The 18151-nt window shown below is 49.8% G+C and overlaps 1 protein-coding gene and 1 long non-coding RNA gene across 4 annotated transcripts; one reads left to right on the top strand and one right to left on the bottom strand.

Annotated features, from left to right (window-relative positions):
* Positions 1 to 403: 403 nt before the first annotated feature.
* Positions 404 to 3410, top strand: LOC119095587 (uncharacterized). Its single transcript, XR_005093922.1, has 2 exons — positions 404 to 597; positions 2600 to 3410. It is a non-coding gene; the product is annotated as an uncharacterized LOC119095587 (long non-coding RNA).
* A 3011-nt stretch (positions 3411 to 6421) lies between these two features.
* On the bottom strand, positions 6422 to 18121 carry LOC119095490 (monocyte to macrophage differentiation factor 2). 3 transcript variants are annotated; one of them, XM_037218326.1, is made up of 8 exons: positions 17876 to 18121; positions 15384 to 15464; positions 14830 to 14917; positions 13296 to 13453; positions 11227 to 11349; positions 10019 to 10148; positions 8887 to 9032; positions 6422 to 8191 (listed from the first exon to the last, which is right to left on the bottom strand). In XM_037218326.1, the coding sequence occupies exons 2-8, from the start codon at positions 15446 to 15448 to the stop codon at positions 7972 to 7974; spliced, it is 930 nt and encodes a 309-aa protein (XP_037074221.1). In that variant the 5' UTR covers positions 15449 to 15464; positions 17876 to 18121; the 3' UTR covers positions 6422 to 7971. The 3 variants fall into 3 exon arrangements, with proteins under 3 accessions (XP_037074221.1, XP_037074222.1, XP_037074223.1); XM_037218328.1 differs by having other exon boundaries at positions 8063 to 8186; positions 8883 to 9032; XM_037218327.1 differs by lacking the exon at positions 17876 to 18121 and having other exon boundaries at positions 15384 to 17859.
* Between the last annotated feature and the right edge of the window lie 30 nt (positions 18122 to 18151).

Raw genomic sequence — 18151 nt, 5'->3', positions numbered from 1 at the left:
TTTCCGGTGCGGGTGGATCAGGTCATGGAAATACTACCCGTGAAGGCCCGTGATGACCCTTCGCGAGCCTTCACGACATGAGCTCCGTCGTCACCACAACAAGGTCTAAAGGCTCGAACCTCTGCGAGCCAAACCAGACCAGTTCGACCAATGCGCCTTCGTCTGGCCCAAAATGAATCATTCAAACCACCGGTCTCGCTCGACGTTGGCATCACCAGCACGGCACTGACGCCGAGCTAGGGCTTGCGTAACGCTGCACGGACGCCACGCAAACATGTTGTGACGTCCGTCCGTCACGCCCCCCCCCCCCCTGCCACTCTCACCTGTCTCGTCGCCACGTCCCCCTCCCCTTGCACCGAATGGCTTCACCCCGTCCGTACGCTCAGTCTCGGACGGCGCCACCGCTAACGTAGACGCGTCCTGAGGCTTCCCTTCGCGCCCTTCCGCTCGATCTCGAAGGCATTCTGAAGGTTTTTTACTCGTCTGTTTGGCAGCAGCTGGTAGTGATGCGCGTCTCGTGCCAGCCGCTCCAGGCGGCTCTGGCTGTTCTCCTGCTCATCCTATTCATGCAGGAACTAGATGCGGCGCCGGTGCCAGGTGGGTCAGCTGAACTGGGGCAGCGTCCAGGTCGAGTTTATCCCGTTATACCGTTTCACGGTCTTTGTTCCGGTGATCGGTCAACCTTTTGAACATTCGCCTGCTCTACGCTGGTTTGCACTACCACTGCATCTTGGTCAGGTTGTTTTTTACTACAGCGTTATTTCCACCGGCGTAATGGATGTCAGGGCAGACACGACCGGGGTACAGTGCTAAAGATTTTTTACTCAAAATTCCTTAATTTTTTAGAGTTAACAATTTAAATTTACGTGATTTTAATGTACCGTAATAAAACAGCAGGTCAGGGTGTACTTTCCTACCTAACGTTAGAAAAAATCATTGTACACCATTCGTCGTGTTTAAGGCATGACATATCGTAAATAATCTCAAAACGGGTAGAATCATGCTCCTACCTTCGAATTTCAATAACTTCGATGGCGGGCCCCCGAGCGCCGCGCGCACCGCACCGCATGGACTCCCCAGCGCCGTTTCCGCGTTGCCGTTGCGTAAATACAATATTTCTGCGTACCAAGAACTGTACAAAATGTACGGGACCAAAGTAAACCATTCGTCATGTTTAAGGCAGGACAACCATAACCTAACTGCGAACCATAAAAATATTTACTAAACATAAACCATATTTACCATAACCATATTTACCATACAAACCATATTAACCGCGAACCATACTATAAACCGGAACTATAACTATAAACTATACTATATAAACCATACTATAACTATAAACCATATTTACTGCGAACCATAAAAATGTACCGGGACAAGGTAGCAAGAATCCATGAAATTTGATCCTCGACGCCAACGGGACCATGGGTTGCAGGGGGATTGGGTGGGGAATGTAAAGCAAAATGAGAACATGGCAGCTAAATAAAAGCTCACTATATGGCACCTATATATGGCATGGAACATGGACGCCAATGAGATGCTGGGTTGAAGGGGATATAGGGTGGGGAGGTTAGGTTAGGTTAGGTTAGGTTAGGTTGGGTTAGGTTAGGTTAGGTTAGGTTAGGTTAGGTTAGGTTAGGTTAGGTTAGGTTAGGTTAGGTTAGGTTAGGTTAGGTTAGGTTAGGTTAGGTTAGGTTAGGTTAGGTTAGGTTAGGTTAGGTTAGGTTAGGTTAGGTTAGGTTAGGTTAGGTTAGGTTAGGTTAGGATATGTTCTGGACTATTCTGGCCTGCGTGTTTCATAGATGTACCTAAACTCGATAAGAAACGATTTTGGTTGCTTTATTATTGTTACCTTGGTCCCGTACATGTTTTATGGTTCTTGATGAGCAGAAATATTGTGCTTTCGCAACAACGTAGAAACGGCGCTTGGAAGTCGAGGCAGTGCGGTGCGGGGCGTACGGCGCTCGGGAGCTCGCTATCGTATTTATTAAAATTCGAGGGTAGGAGCATGATTCTATCTGTTTGAAATTATTTACGATATGTTCCGCCTTAAACACGACGAATGGTTTACCTTGGTCCCGTACATTTTGTAGAGTTCTTGGTAAGCAGAAATATTGTATTTACGCAACGGCAACGCAGAAACGGCGCTGGGGAGTCCAGGCGGTGCGGTGCGCGCGGCGCTCGGGAGCTCGCCATCGAAGTTATTGAAATTCGAAGGTAGGAGCATGATTCTACCTGTTTTGAGATGATTTACGATATGTGCCGCCTTGAACACGACGGATGGTGTGCAATGATTTTTTCTAACGTTAGGTAGGAAAGTACACCTACACCGAACAGCACAATTATATCAAAGAAATTAGAAAATATACTAAAAACACAATGACGCTTGAGGTCATGGAGGTTTGGCTATTAGCGTCGGCTTTAAACCGGTCCCATACAAAAACTGTAGGTCGCCAGCCACGTGAATCTGGAACGACTACCAGAGTCAGCATTTCTTGCACCGCTACCTGGCGAAGATCCATCGTGTTTCCTCTCTTCCCTTCCGCCGTCGCCAGCCCGCCGACCTCGCCAGTGACCCCTGACCTCTGATTTCCAGCGGTGGCGAAGCCGTCCATCCCCGAGATCCGAACGGGCATGGAAATAAAGAGCGGGCCACCGCCCTTCCTCGGCTGAACCGCGCTGCAAGCCAGGCTTTTCATGGGCTGGGCGGCGGTTCAAAAGCACGCCTTTACGCCCAGTTTTGTCCTGGAGGCCCGCATGGAACAGCCTGGAGTTCTGCTGCGAGGATGCGATGCTGGGAAAGCCATTCATCGTATGGTGGTCGTTCAAAGTGCGCTCTTGTTGTCAGCAGGTCTGTGGTAAGATGCTGTAACGGTTTGTGACTGACGTCACTGGAGTACACTGAACCGTCGTCACTTTAGTACCGCCGGCTTAGGGGGCGAGGGGGGGATCTTGTAGCATATCTGGCTGCGCGTGAAACGATAACTGCAGTCGATGGCTTCCAGCAAACATGGTGTTTCACTTGAAATGTCAATTTTAAGTGCAGGTATGGATATTAAACATTTCCCAAGTACATGCTTTCAAGCAAGCCTTGTTCAAATTGCCAGACACTTAATGTGGAGCCTCACACACAATCATTAGGCCCCCGTCTCCGCGCTGAGCGGCGAAACACGCTATTTGCAAGACGTTCGCAGGCGCGGGTCATTCCGGACGTTGGAGTAGCGCGTTCGCGTTCAGAGGCTGTTGTGGAGACATCTTGCAAGGCGGATGGAGCACCGGCTATAAAAAAACAGGGATGTCCAAACGTTCAAACATTGGTAAGGTAAGGAGGTGTGCTAATAAATGTTTTTATACATGTCACAGCGTTTTTGAAACAGACGTTTGAAATAAAACACCTTGTAGCACGACTTAGTGCTTGTCTCTAGATCAATTTATGGGCGCGGGAGGCAGATCGGTACGGTGGACAAAATGACCACTGCGTGGAGCCCGGGCCGGATGATGCGATACGGCAGGCCCGGGAGCGACCGCATCAGCTCTTGTATGCAAACATCCGCAGCATGTTGTCATTCCGCCATTGAAATAAACCCCCTCTGACAGCCTTTCCACACCGTTCCTCCTCGCTTCACACGTGCTTCACGATTGGCGCTGCCTGTGTCCCAGCGCAACTTGTGACGTACTTGGGTCCCTATTCGGCACTAACGCGCTGCGCACTCACACCAGCTCATTCTGCTCGGACTTCCCCTGTTTGCACTTCCATGCAGTACTGCTCTTTTACGAGAAAAAATGTAACCCAAGTTGTCCGGTGCATTAGCGAGGAACATCATTTACATGGATAAGACAGTAGCATTAGCCTTAGCCCTTGGAAAAAAAAACAGGAGAATAGGAGATATAGTTGGGTTGATATTTTGACATGCGTTCATCGAAACGATACAAAGGCACAAGTGAATATTCACTTGTGCTATTGTTTCGATGAAGGCATGTTGCCGAAATAATGTAGCTATGTAATAACGTAATTTGTATAGAAACGACACAAAGGCGCAAGTGAATATTCACTTGTGCTATTGTTTCGATGAAGGGATGTTGCCAAAATATCAACCCAACTTTATCTCCATTCTCCTGTTTTTTTTCCACGGGCTAAGGCTAATACTACTGTCTTATCCATGAGAAGTCATGTAACCGCAACGACTGTAAATTGTTCTACGAACACAGCGAAGGTGAGCATGGAGAAGAAAACGGCCTGTAACCGCATCAACTGTACATTGTTCTACGAACACAGCGAAGGCGATAAGACAAATATGCAATGACTACAACAACCACAACTGGCGACCCCCCAACGAACATCCCTGAGGCATGACTAGTGCTGGGCGGTCGCAGCAGAGGGGACGAGGTCGCTGAGCGGCAGTAATGGATGTCTTACACGATCCGTTGTCTGTGGTGGCGGATCTCCCATTTCCGACACTGAAAACACGGTATCACATCAGCCGTCCAGCATCGCCGATATCACTACCAGCGTGATAATATTAAGATGACTACTCCGAGCCAGACGGATTCTACCCACTAAGGGCTTACTGCCACTTCATCGTCGACTGAAGACATGGTCCAGCATTCCGGTACCATGGTTTCTTAAGCATCTCATAATGAAGTATGAGGACTACATCGCCAGGGTGATAAAATTTAGGGCGCTACAAAGAGTAAAGCTGATTCGACCCACTACACGCTTAAATCCCACTACGTCGCCCACAGAAAATATTGTTCCCGGATAAAACCCTGCGGTTTCCTAAGTAACTCGCAAAAACGTTGAACCCAAGTCCAAAGATGATCAAGTGAGATCTTTAGCCCGATGAAAACTGTGAGCAAATCCCGTTCTATTCACAACGCCGTCCTGCAATGTCCATGATGCCAGTGCCAGTACCACACCAGCCATATTAGGAACACTGTGAAAGGGAGCACCCGACACTATTAATACATTAATAATCACAACGCGTAAACTACCACAGGGCGAGCGCGGGCAACTAGAACAACTCTAAGCTCAGGCTAAGCTCTAAGCTAAGCTGAGCTAGAACAAGAACTCTGAGCTCAGGCATTACGCTGACGGTTCGTTAAATCTAGGGCCCACTCGAGCCTTGGTGGATATGCTTGCTGCGATCAACTTGAAGGTATTTTGCCAAGTTATCGATATTTGCTAACAGGTATTGAGAGTGTTGGGATCGACGCTCAGGTGTTGCGAGTGTTGAGATCAACACTCATGTGTTGGGAGTGTTGGGACGTCCTGGCCAGAAGGGTTGACGCTACAGCAAATGGTCTAATATTTTTTGCGCTTGTGTTGCACATCCTTGCCAGCAAGTACATCAAGCTTTGATGCATAGATGTTAAGGGTGCACAACCCTCACATATACTTCTTACGGGGCACAGATACTGTGTGCGGAGCGTTCCGTATCGTAACCGCCCTGCCGTATCGTAACCGCCGTAAGTAATTAACAGCTTTACAACACGCGGGCCGGCAAAGCAAAGGTCCTGCTCGCCCAACGCAAAGCTATCCACAACAAACAAACGACAGCGGGTGGGCCGGTGCCGGAGGCACGCGGTCACCAATGCACACGACGGAAATGGTCAGGATACAATAGACGAGGGGCTGGAACACGCACAACTGGGGTGGAAAGGTCAGGCCCACACTGAAGCGGGGGACGGCGCCGTGCCAGTTCGCGGGTCGTGGCTACGTGCACCGCGGCTCGCGCTCTCTGGTGCAAACGGAGCTTATACAAGCGTCACGACAGCCAACAGCGAGGAGTCTGGAGACACTCCGGCAGTCTAGAAAAAACTACCGAGAAAGGCAGGCTTTCTAGAAAGGAAGTCTGAAGGCCAAGTCCGGGTCGAGAGCCGCCCACTCGGTCAAGTTTGGGATTGGCACATGCTGCTAATATCGGCATGACTTCAACTGACAGCCACTGAGTTAACAGGACCGACAGCACAGCTATAAGCAAAAGCAGCCACCAAACCCCTGTTGGGTTAGCGGTTAGTAGCGGTTATCTGCAAGCCTCAATTCCCGAGTCCGTTTGATAAAGAGTTTTTGCCGCCTTAAATGACGCAACGCCATCTTCGTTAGACCAACTACTGTTTACGCCTGCATTACACAACGACCAACTTATTGACTAACAATATGGCGTTGCACACAATGAACGCAAATCGCGACAATCAAACTGAAAACCGCTGCAAACGAGCAGATGGCAACCGTAACGAGCCCGCCTGCAAAGAAACACCGAAATGAATGCAGGATCGGGCTGAAGCGGAAGCGAAACTGAAGCTGCTTTAGACACACCATACGGCTGAAGCGTTACTCCCGCCAGCGAGCCCATTGGACATGCAGCAACCCAGTACTCGGAGCACACTCCTCCCCCCCCCCCCCCCCCACCACCAGCCGTGCACAACCGTGACACCTGCGCACAAAACTGCTCACACCATCTGGCAGACAGACGGGGAGCAACAGAAGAGGGGGTCTCACCCCCAGTCGCCCTTCAGCATGTCACAATACACAGACCACGCCAACTACGTTGTTTCGGGGGCGATCTTCGGCAGGTGCCGGTTCCAAACGAGGCGAGACGTGTCAAGGCTGGCAGTGTGGCGTCACGCACGCGCGGGCCGATCAAGACATCCCACAGCGGTGCCAGGTCGCAGCAGGTGATGAGCACGAGGCGCACGGGCGCGACGCAGCCTCCGAGTGAGCCCGTCCACGCACCGTTCGGCGTTGCGAGCACTAACCATGGTTTGCGAGCTAGACACTACGCCGCAGCCCCGGTGAATTGACGTGCTGATGTGAAGTGACGGACCGTCACAGATCACAGTAAGGTGACGCGTGACGTGACGTGTCGATGGCACATAGTAATGCGATCCCGTGAGGTATTCTAACACCATGCTGTGATGAGGTGTGTCACTTTGTGACGTGGCAAGGAGACGTGGAGACCTACACACGCCGTGCAGTCCTACAGTGATACGGAAGTCTAGCGCTGGGACTGGGAGTGATAACCGAGTCCCCCAACCAACAGCGAAGAGTGCAGCCTGCTATGGAGCCCTCGCGAGACAGATCACGTGACAAACACTCCCACCGAGTGCAGTTCACCCGGGGCATCCGGCTCTCGTTCCCGCTCCAGCCGACACAGCCGCGTACTGCCTGTCGCCAGGCACGGACAAGAATACCACCACCCTCACCGCTAGCCAACAACCACAGTCATTCCGCGCTCAACACAGCCAAGTACAGCCACAACACCACCAGAAGGCGCACCTAGGGGTACAAAACGGGAGAGGGTTTGTTATCGACTGAACACCATTCGCCGACGTCTCAGTGAATGCACCATTCTTACACCAGCGACGCACTCCACGCCCTCTGTGAATGCACCCCTCCCCCACAACAGTCAGGTTCTGTGACTTGTTCCCCGCCTTTCACCGACGTCCAGCCACATCGTTCAGCAATGCGAGCTAGTAACAACGCGCACGGCGAGCACAACACACGATTAGAACGGTCACATTAGCTTTAATGCTAGTCGAACAATGACTATGATATAACGGCGCTCTATTGCCACAGTGATAGAATGAAGTCACACAGCTATCGCCGATGTTCGAGAATCTAGACATATCAATATGGCCGGCAGATGGTGCAATGGTAAAGTATGGAAGATGTGACGGGACCAGGATGCGAGATCATAAAGATGTGCGAGCGGGCGAGGAAAGATGAGGTATGTCTAGTCCGGCAGGGGGACCGGCGCCACGCGCCGACCGCACTGACGCAACTCGACGACGGCGGTGAGGTAGAGTGAGGCGAGGTGAGGTAGCAGCAGCCTTCGCCGCGGAACACGGACCTCTTACGTACTCCGGCATTTGCATGAGGTTCCCTACCCCACCCAGCCACCTCGATAAAACGAGCAGCGACGCAACGAACACGCGAGAAAGTCTAGCTCTGACGTCCGTCGCGCGACGTCACGACACGTCACGGTACGACACTGAACGACATGGTACGACACGGAACGGCACGACACGCAGGAGCCTCTGACGCGTGAGTCCGCTACAGCGGGCCCGGAGTATTGCACGGCGGCAGTAAGCCCTCAGACGGCGGGCGGAGCCACCGGGAGGCGACGCTACAGCTCCGATGGCACCGGCTTCGGCGGGTGCGCCTCCAACAGGTACGTCATCACCTGACCTGTGGAGCACGGGGCGAGCTCTTCGATGGAGATCTGGCTGGGAAATTTGTGGTATTGGCCGTCTTCATGAAACATTACTGCGTAAAACGTTTATGGCCGCGTAGCACGCCCCAGTGATTTGTGTGGAACTTTGCGGAACTCAGCGAAGCTCAAAGCAAATACGGCCAGTTCAAAGTTTCTCTAGTTTGCGAGTTGTTTTGTTTCCACCAGGTTCACCTGCTGGACGTTGGCGCAAAAACACCATCACGTCCAGACAACTATAATCATGCGCGTTCAAGGAAGCTACCTCGAAAAACAAGCAATTCCTTTTAAAATGAGTTATCACAAACATTAGAGAAACACAACAACGAGAAACCCTTTCGCAGAGGCATTAGCTACTGGGCTACTGGCGACCCTGAACCAGTACAAATCCACCAAGACAGTAACGCCTTGCAAACGTGTGGATAGCTGGGCTGATAAACAGAAAGCCAGTAGGTACGCGTTTCTGGTTTCCCCAGACTACTTCCCTGTCACCCTCATGAAACAGACCATTTTACCCTCCCCAGTCACCAGGGCGTTCTCCTCCTGCCCCCACGAACTTTCCAGCGCCCCTCCCCTACCACTAGCAAACAGCCTGCCGGTGTTGCGCATCAGTGCCGCTCGGCGTCTATCCCTGGTCCCCACCGGCAGTTTCCGGCGCCCCTGAGCTACTCACTGGTAGTGTATGGTAGCCCCGACGACGACAAACAGGTGCCAGACGGCGTGCGCCAGCGGCAGCCGGCCGTCCAGCTTGAAAAACACCAGGCCGAGCACGTACACGGCGCCGCCGTACTTGAGCTCCGTCACACCGCTCACGTCCGTCTGGGGAGGTGGATGGGGGGGGGGGGGGGCAGTCAGGTGGGCAAGCAGGGACATGCCACTCACGTCCGTCTGGGGACGCACGGGGCGACGATCAGGTGGAGAGGCAGGGACACGCCGCTTACGTCCGTCTGGGGAGGCACGGGGCGACGATCAGGTGGAGAGGCAGGGACACGCCGCTCACGTCCGTCTGGGGAGGCACGGGGCGACGATCAGGCGGAGAGGCAGGGACACGCCGCTTACGTCCGTCTGGGGAGGCACGGGGCGACGATCAGGAGGAGAGGCAGGGACACGTCGCTTACGTCCGTCTGGGAAGGCACAGAGCGACGACCAGGCGGAGAGGCAGGGACACGCCGCTCACGTCCGTCTGGGAAGGCACGGGGTGACGACCATGGGGAGAGGCAGGGACACGCCGCTCACGTCCGTCTGGGAAGGCACAGGGCGACGATCAGGTGGAGAGGCAGGGGCACGCCGCTCACGTCCGTTTGGGGAGGCACGGGGTGACGACCATGGGGAGAGGCAGGGACACGCCGCTCACGTCCGTCAGGGGACGGACGAAGCGACGTCTGCAGAGGGACAGAAAAAGGGTGAGAGTGGGGAGGCCGTAAAACCGAGCCGGACCTTCACAGTGGCATACAACGAACAATTGCATCCAATAACAGTGCAAACGCCATTTGCAATAATATTGCGTGTAAAAAGCGGCATCTAAAATAAGCGCATACCGATTTGTGCTCACTGCTTTCATTTGAGCCAAATGGTCCCATTGCTAGAAGCATGGGCAGATATACATAACACATGGCTTAACCTTGAAGGGATCGCGCGCACCAAAAGTAAGCCCAACAGTCTCCTTCAGAACCGGCCAGAACAGATTCCACAAGGCCGCTGGCAATGCATCAGATGACTCTAGCTCTCAGGACTGTGAGCGCCACGCCCGCGTGACCCGCCGCGCGTGACCGCCGACGGTGCGGTCACGGACAGCCGACACTGACCATCTCGTAGATGCAGACAGACGGGCCGATCCCGATGGCCAGATAGATGAGCGTGCCCAGAAGTTTGTAGCGCTCGTGGAACAGCTGCTGGTACAGGATGCCCAGGCCGGCCAGGATCCACACGGCCCACCTGCGGCGAGGGCCGGGTCAGCAAGTCGCTGCGGGCTGGCTGCGCACTAGAGAAGACTGCGTTTACTAGCTGCGCGTGTGGAATTATGTGCATATGTACACACACACACACACACACACACACACACACACACACACACACACACACACACACACACACACACACACACACACGCACGCACGCACGCACGCACGCACGCACGCACGCACGCACGCACACATGCACGCACGCACGCACGCACGCACACACACACACACACACACACACACACACACACACACACACACACACACACACACACACACACACACACACACACACACACACACACACACATATATATATATATATATATATATATATATATATATATATATATATACATATACACACAGATAGATATGTATATATGGCATAACTGTGTACAGGGGACATTAGCAATGATGCCGAGTGGTCTTCCGATCTACTGCGCCTGAAACCCTACAAGACACTGCATTCAACCAATGACGTACCTACAGCATGGACGAAACATGCATCCAAATTTCTAACCCAGCTGTTTGTTATGACATGGAATGGAGTCGCAGGCAACAAAATATCCCACAAGTGTTTTTTTGGCCTCCTATATCGCGCCCTACAGCAGTGCCTGTTTGAAACCGGCACTGCTGTTGAAAGCAGCGCTCTGTGCGAGCTTGCCACTGGTGATCTTGCCGCTTATTGCGAGGCACGAAAACATTCTCTATCAGTACGTTTTCGGTAGAGTAGATGTTTAAAGTTTTTTCCACGCCCACTTTGGTGGGCGCTGGAAATGTTAAGGTTTAAGCACGCGTTTAGAAGGTTTAGGTGTGAGCACGCGTGCACCCACCCAGCCGACTCCGTTTCGTATACCCGCTCAACTACATTTGTAATGAAAGCCGCATTGTTGTTTAAGAGGACGCCTCGTGACGTCACAAGTACACAGGAGAGTAAAGACCGCCGCCGTACACACAATAACATCAGACCATGGCTGTACCGAGGGAGCATAACGAACGAGTCTTCCTCCGAGTCCAGCGCGGTGCCAGAAGACGCAACGCGTGCTGACCTGAGGTGGATGACCCAGCCAGAGTCCGGCACCTCCTTCAGCACCAGCCAGGGCGTGTAGGAGGAGGCGATGAAGATGTAGATGACGCCGCGGTCCATCCGGTGCAGCACTTCCCGCCAGACGCTGATGACGTCATGTCGCACATCACACAACGCAGATCGAAAAACGCAAACGAATACAAAAGACGGAGAAGAACACAGGTAGGCGAAAGCACGGTCGCCGCAACTCTGAGACTCAACTTCTGTAAGTGGGCTGAGCCTTGGCCGTTGTCGTAATCCTTCCTGGCGGCAACACGTTCTGTTGTTGTTCTGGGGCGACACGTTCACGTTCGACAAGTTGGATTGGTCGAGTTGGATGAGTCGCGATGCAATGGATGTGCTCACAGTTTGCACGCCGCAAGACAGGTTAAGGGCTGCACCGCGCTGTACTATGCGGCGCATATGGAAGCGCACGCCGTTCCAATGCCCGCAAAACATGACGTAGTTCCAGGAGGGACCTCGGCTGAGAGGGGCGTCCGGTGCGGCGGGCTCCGTGTGGTGTACAATATATTAAGTCCTGCTCTGGACCCAGTATTACATCAATACGGATCCCTCAATATTCTTTCACAATCCACGGGAGCGAGAGGAGGGTCATAAACTAGTGGAAGCTAATGGAAGACTGGTCAAAAGCAGTGGGCGCCCTTGACAAGATGTTCAAGATCTATGAGGGACCTGATTTAACTTCCGATGTAGCACTAATCCAAATAGAGGAGCAAGCTTGAAAGACGATGTCAAGCCAAGCTCTGCCTGGCTTTGCATCTGATGTAAACCTGCCCACATTTAATAACCGAAATAGACTCGGTCTCTGATGTATTCCCGTCCCCCTGAAAACCAGCCTCTGATATAATCCTGTCAACACCAAAAGCGGTAACAAGTACAAAGCGGTAGCTATCATGCAGACACGAAAAACTGCTGATTCCACACGCTCAAAGGCAACACAGAATAAGACAGTTCGATGATGAGACACAATCCGACTCACTAGGGCGTGTCGAAGACAGAAAACGACGCGGTGTGCACAGGCATTTTGGATATCGGGTAGAATGACATCCATTCGGACATTGTCGTCCGTTTTTAAAGTGGACGGGATGTGGGCAGGGTAGTCTAGATAGCCAAATACCCTTTGTCATCACAGTAGCGTTTGGCTGGTTAAGACAAAGTCCCCAAGTTATATGCCAAATGTTTCATTTAATAAATTGATTGCTTCAAAATCACGAAACATCTGTACAATGCTGTTTCACATAAGGGCATTGGCAGAAAACCCGAAAAGATGCTTAGGTGTCATGTAGCGCATAGAAAATGAGCGAAATGAGCTCCCACAAAAAAATACCGCACAGAATATATAGGCAAACTTGAGTGTCATGCATTGAAGTCTGCCTACGTGCAGCTTAGCATCTCGAAGCGATGTGAGAAGATCAGTGAGTAACCCACAAATATACCTAGCCAGCAAACGCAACTTACGGCCCTTTTATATTTCTACAAGAAATTAATTTTTATATAAGAATCAAGGAACCCACAGCACATGTCATCACACCAAACAGATTTAAACAGCAGAAGGAGCCCCGATCAGCACTGCTGTCAGTTGTCACGCGGTATAAAACGGCCAGATCAATAATGCTAGCAAAAACCTTCTCACAAGCCACCAGCCGGTGTTGCAATGAGGAGTTCGTGCAAAGCCATGCGGTGAGCGTTCAGAGAAGATAGTTACCAACAAGACAGGATCACAGTACACTGAAATATCACGCACAATCAGGCATCATTGCTGACGATACTTCACAACAAGCACTACGAAACAGAGCTGAATTACCAATACTTCGTTTTAAATGACTTTCGATTCCCGGGAGTCATTTTAGTCTTACCTTAAAATTGGCCATGAACAACTGCAGCAACCAATGCTAAAACATCAATTTCAACACCATGCCTATAATGGTTCTGACATTTGCCATAAAATATCATAGATATTACAAGCACAAACACATAAAACACACATGGAATCGATACCAATGACAACACACAATATCTGACCAAATTTACCTGTCTTTGTAGGCAAACGAGACCAGGTGAAACACGGTTGATACAGAAAATAGAAGTACCAAGGCGGTTCCATAGATGACGCTAGCATAAGCCTCGTAGTAGACATCCGATTCTCGGTATAGACTTGTCGCGCAAAACACGCTCGGCAAAATCCAGACCTGCAAATGGAGAAAGCTTCAAATAATTTGTCATTTCGAAACGAAACTGTTCTCACTACATCAGTAAACAACTCAGAACACAATTCTAAGTTTTAACACAAACTAAAGACCAGTCCCGAATATGCATCACATTTTCCCAGCCCCCGGGGTAGGATCATGTGTTTCACCACTGCTGGAGAGGGTGGCAGGCGGGGGAGAGATATTATAACGCAAAGATTGTGTGACAAAAGATCGCATTGAAAATGACGTAAGCCATGAATTGTGCGACAAATGCTGTATAGCAAAATGTGCGTGACAAAGGTCGGGCAAAATGATCGCTGAAAAAGATCGCCGCCCAAAAGATCACATAAGATAGCAATCGTTACAAGTCAGTCTTACTCTTCCTTTGAAAAGTACGCAATGCCTACGGCATTGTAGAAGCCTGTGTGGTACTCATTTAATTCCGTCCAACTGGTGAGGAGAATGGGCTACAGACGACGTCGTTTGTCGGGCCGGCGCCAGCTAAACACAACGAGCATGTTACGTCTACGTTGCGTAAATCTACAAGGTCGTGCACAAGAAAGGAGGACGCTCGCGCGACCTTTGTCACATTCGACCATTATTCCGTATGAACTAGCCATTCTGATCTTTACCTCCCGCGCCTGTGCAGTGTCGTGTCCCGTTTGCCCCGCGTCTGACGCGGCGGCTCGCGGTAGGCCGTGGCGATCGGCCCGGCCGGGATCACAAAGTTATAGCCTGCGGCGCCACACGAATGGCCGCTGGACGGGCGCGGTGCGAGCGGCGGTGTGTTTGGACTGGAGACACGTGTTGAGAACGCACGATTCACTTGAGTTCTGTTCGTAAAAGCAATATAAGTTTATTGCCAACGGACTATGTGGAGTAGCGACAACGGAGCGAGATGAAATGCTAGCCTCCTACTCCATGCAATTTTAGACATGCGATCTTCAGCCCATGTTTCCATTACGACTGATCATGTAACGTTATTGAGCTGGTACTTCCATTTATGCGATTTATATTTCGTATTATCCTTCGCATCGCGCCGCATATTAAGAAATCATGCTCGCTATTTTTGGCACACAATCTCTCGCTTGCGATTTTTCATAACACGATATCTTAGCCACTTACCCTGTCCCTCGGCGGGAAGGGCGGGGGGGGGGGGGGGGGCGAGAGACCCGGGAAATCATTCTCGTCCATTTTTCACCAATACCTTTACGATACCTCACGTCAACACGTCAATGGCGTTAAATGAAAAGAAACTCACACAACAACCTTTATTCTGAAGACGCATGCCCCGTCGCCCAGCGACCAACCCGTGTCCACCCGCTTAAACGCTCGCCCCATCAAACACCTCAGAAAATTGATCAAAGTCGTATTACCCCGTGGGTGAGGATGTTCGCCACGTGCTCGACATCCGTCGGTACGTATGCCTCGTTTCCGCGCACACGGTCATTCTTCCACTTGATTCTGTTGGGGATGAAGAACAGCGTCACGAAAAATATGACGATGCTCGAGCACTGAAACGAACTGCATTGTGAGTGACTCTTGTCCAATCATGGTTCTGTTGGGGATGAAGAACAGCGTCACCAAAATATGACGATGCTCGAGCATGAAACGAACTGCGTTGTGAGCGACTCTTGTCCAATCATGGTTATCACATTAGGAACACTCACAGTTCAAAAGATTCAGGATGTGTGCTTTATAGGCAGCCAGCTGTGCTAACGCACATCGCCAACATACGTTGCTTGCAGATTCATAATATTTCTGTAATTCTACGTCATGGATGCGGATCCCAGAAATTTGGCGACGTTAAAATGGCAGCATCACACTTCTAATTCTGGCCAAAACACGAATCTGGTCACAAATGAGACAAAGAAGCAACCACATTTCACCACTGTACTTTCACTTTATCAATCTACACTGGACTACTCACTGTTTAAAGATGCGGGTGTATTCCAACACCCAGTATAAAAGGCTGCGGCTCTGGGGCTTGTCCATTGACTGCAGTTATGGCCTGCAACATAACATCCAGGGAAATCAAATCTGCTTTTACATAGCTGGCACACCCAAATATGTGTTTCTGGTTGTGACAACAATGCATTCTGAGCCCAAAGGAGTCTTCAAACACAAAATCAAGTATGCAGGATGCTTGAGCACCATTTTATAGCATTTAAGTCTGGGTCTCACAAGATTTATTGTTTTGCAGCAAACTGAGCTCTGAAATAAAATCAAACACTTATTACACAAATTGTTCAATCAATGCAGGCAATGGAATGCACTTCAGGGATTGTACAATGCAATTACAGTCAATACACACTTATTCAATCTTACTAAAATGTGATTAATGAAGAACAAGAACATTTTCAACCATTACACAATGAAAGGCCGCTGTGATGTTAAAGCATCTGCGATCTGTCTGCAGACTATCTGAAGCAACAACAACAGACTGTATGCATCCTGAAGGAACAAAAAGCTACCCTCCCAAACTCTTCACAATGCAAAGCTGTTCAGGCTCTGCAGACTGTCATGATGCATAGACTGATGGCATACTACCTTATCTCATTGGGCCTGATTGTCTGGGTTGTTGAAATTCATGGGCCCTTGATAGAGCATCAAGGAAAGCATCTGAACAGTTACTAGTACTCAGGGCTATTGCCAGGGCTTTGGAGACATTGATACTTTGCACACAGACAATACATAACTGCAGTTGTCGTAGTCAATGATGGTCCCAATTTTAAGTGGCTGCTGTGTTCTCTGGAGCAGACTGGTGGCTTAAATATAGTATAAACACAATGCTTTGCATATAAATAACAAACCTGCTGTGTGGCACATGATAATACTGACAAGAGTCAATGCTGCCCAACATGAGGCTAGTCCAATTTTTGCACATGCATCATCTTATACCAGCAACTCCAGTACCCATGGTGACACACATACAACAATGTGTGGGCATTACCATACCACCACATTGGACCTAATCTCTCCCGCGAGTTGAATCACAGGTTGTTCTTGTGCTGTGCTTTGCATCACCACAATGCACCACAGATCTCTTGGGGCCAGCAGTGCAGAGTGACCAACTCCCAGGTTCATTGGTGCAGTCACCAGCTCCTAAGTTCAGTTTTATCAGGTTCAAGGGTGCAGAGTTACCAGCTCCAATCAACTGTACATGGCTGAGAAGATCCTGAGCCCAGGGAACACATGCCTTACACTTTATAGCTTATTCTTCCACATCCTTGACTGCCAATTATCACAGAAGTGGCTGCATTAATGTCCATGAAGGCTAACTCACCTTTCCAGTAATAGCAGCCATCTCACAGAGAACCTTTTTTCTATGTCATACTCTTATCATACTTTTGTATGAAATTCATAGGCAGTCACTCCAAACCATAGCTTGACATGTCTGTTGCTCCCAAAGCTTTGTGGGTATGTTGTTGCATGCTTAAAATATATCACCTATCAATTGTGTTAACACTGAAATCCATACCTGGTCCTGGTATCTTCCAAAGAAAGCTGCAAGTGGTAGGTGCTGGCAAAGATGACAGGTCATTGCCAAAGGCCATGTTTGGTATTCTGAGCTCACCATCAATGAGTTGTGATGTCACAGCAATTGATGACCTGATTAGTAGCCCACAGAGGTGGTTAATACTGATAGTTGGTAAAATGCTTGCATCTAACATCCTAATGGCTCATCAGTGATATCTTGACTCCCTTGCAGGTTGAATGTGTGACTGTACTTCAGTGGCACAAAGTTGTTAAATATCTTATTTTCAGAAACATTGATCATGTTTGAGGCAGACATGCCAAAATATGCCTCTAGTTAATATAAATTATAAGAACATTGAGCTCTTGTGCTAGTCATTATTGCACTTGCCCAAGGTAAGGAAATCTTGTCAACATGTACAGTTGGTCCATGTACAGATGTCAGTAGCATGGAAGCATCATCACAGTTTAATGCTAAAGAAAACAAGGACACTGACACAATACATCATTAAGTACCACCACAAATACAGTGAAGATGGGCTGCAACATAACTAACTCACCAGAAGACTTCAAACACATACACTTTACACTTCACATATTCAAAGTAGCAGGCATATCATGAAAACAATCTCAGCATTTCAGCACATGTACATTATAGATACCAGTGCTTAGAGCTCAAAATTTGGGACAGGACTGGCACCAAATTCAGGGCACAAAGTGATTATGCTTTACTGACTTGTGACACTGCAAAAATAATTTCAGGCAAAAATAATCACAGCACATTTTTGTCGAGAACATTCCGTCAATGGTCAGAGCAACTTGACCAGACCAGAGTTTGGCACAAGCATGCCTGAGGTTTGGTACACTGATATTGCATACGGCATCCAGCACAGTGAATGGATTTCTGCAGATTGAGCTGACAACACATGTTATCACTGCAGTTACCTTTGGAAGTGCACCTCAATAGAAAGATTGGCGGGGATGTTGAAATGTCTCAAAATGCCATGTTTCAGCATGCAAATGGCAGATCTTCACGAAAATGTGAACTCTAGTAGCCCCTAAATCCTGCTTCTCTGCCCATCAGTACAACTCTGGGTTTCCAGAAAAACCCGTTAGATAATGTAATGTAATCCACACAGCTACAACGCCGCAGCCCCTCCCGCAGCTACGGGCGGACGGCCCATAAAGCAACCAGAACCATGATCAGGAAAGTAAAGCCAT

Source organism: Pollicipes pollicipes, unplaced genomic scaffold, assembly GCF_011947565.3.
Source record: "Pollicipes pollicipes isolate AB1234 unplaced genomic scaffold, Ppol_2.1 Scaffold_4219;HRSCAF=4965_pilon_pilon_pilon, whole genome shotgun sequence".
Taxonomy (NCBI): domain Eukaryota; kingdom Metazoa; phylum Arthropoda; class Thecostraca; order Pollicipedomorpha; family Pollicipedidae; genus Pollicipes; species Pollicipes pollicipes.
The sequence above is the reverse complement of the archived record's forward strand: the minus strand, read 5'-3'. Positions and strand labels throughout refer to the sequence as shown.

Excerpts from the sequence above, each read along its gene's own strand:
- LOC119095490 (XM_037218326.1), bottom strand. The coding sequence starts at position 15,448 with ATGGACAAGCCCCAGAGCCGCAGCCTTTTATACTGGGTGTTGGAATAC. Across the intron at positions 14,918-15,383 it reads TACACCCGCATCTTTAAACA|AATCAAGTGGAAGAATGACC; the intron begins GTGAGTAGTCCA and ends CATCCCCAACAG. Across the intron at positions 9,033-10,018 it reads CTGTCTGCATCTACGAGATG|ACGGACGTGAGCGGTGTGAC; the intron begins GTCAGTGTCGGC and ends CCACCTCCCCAG.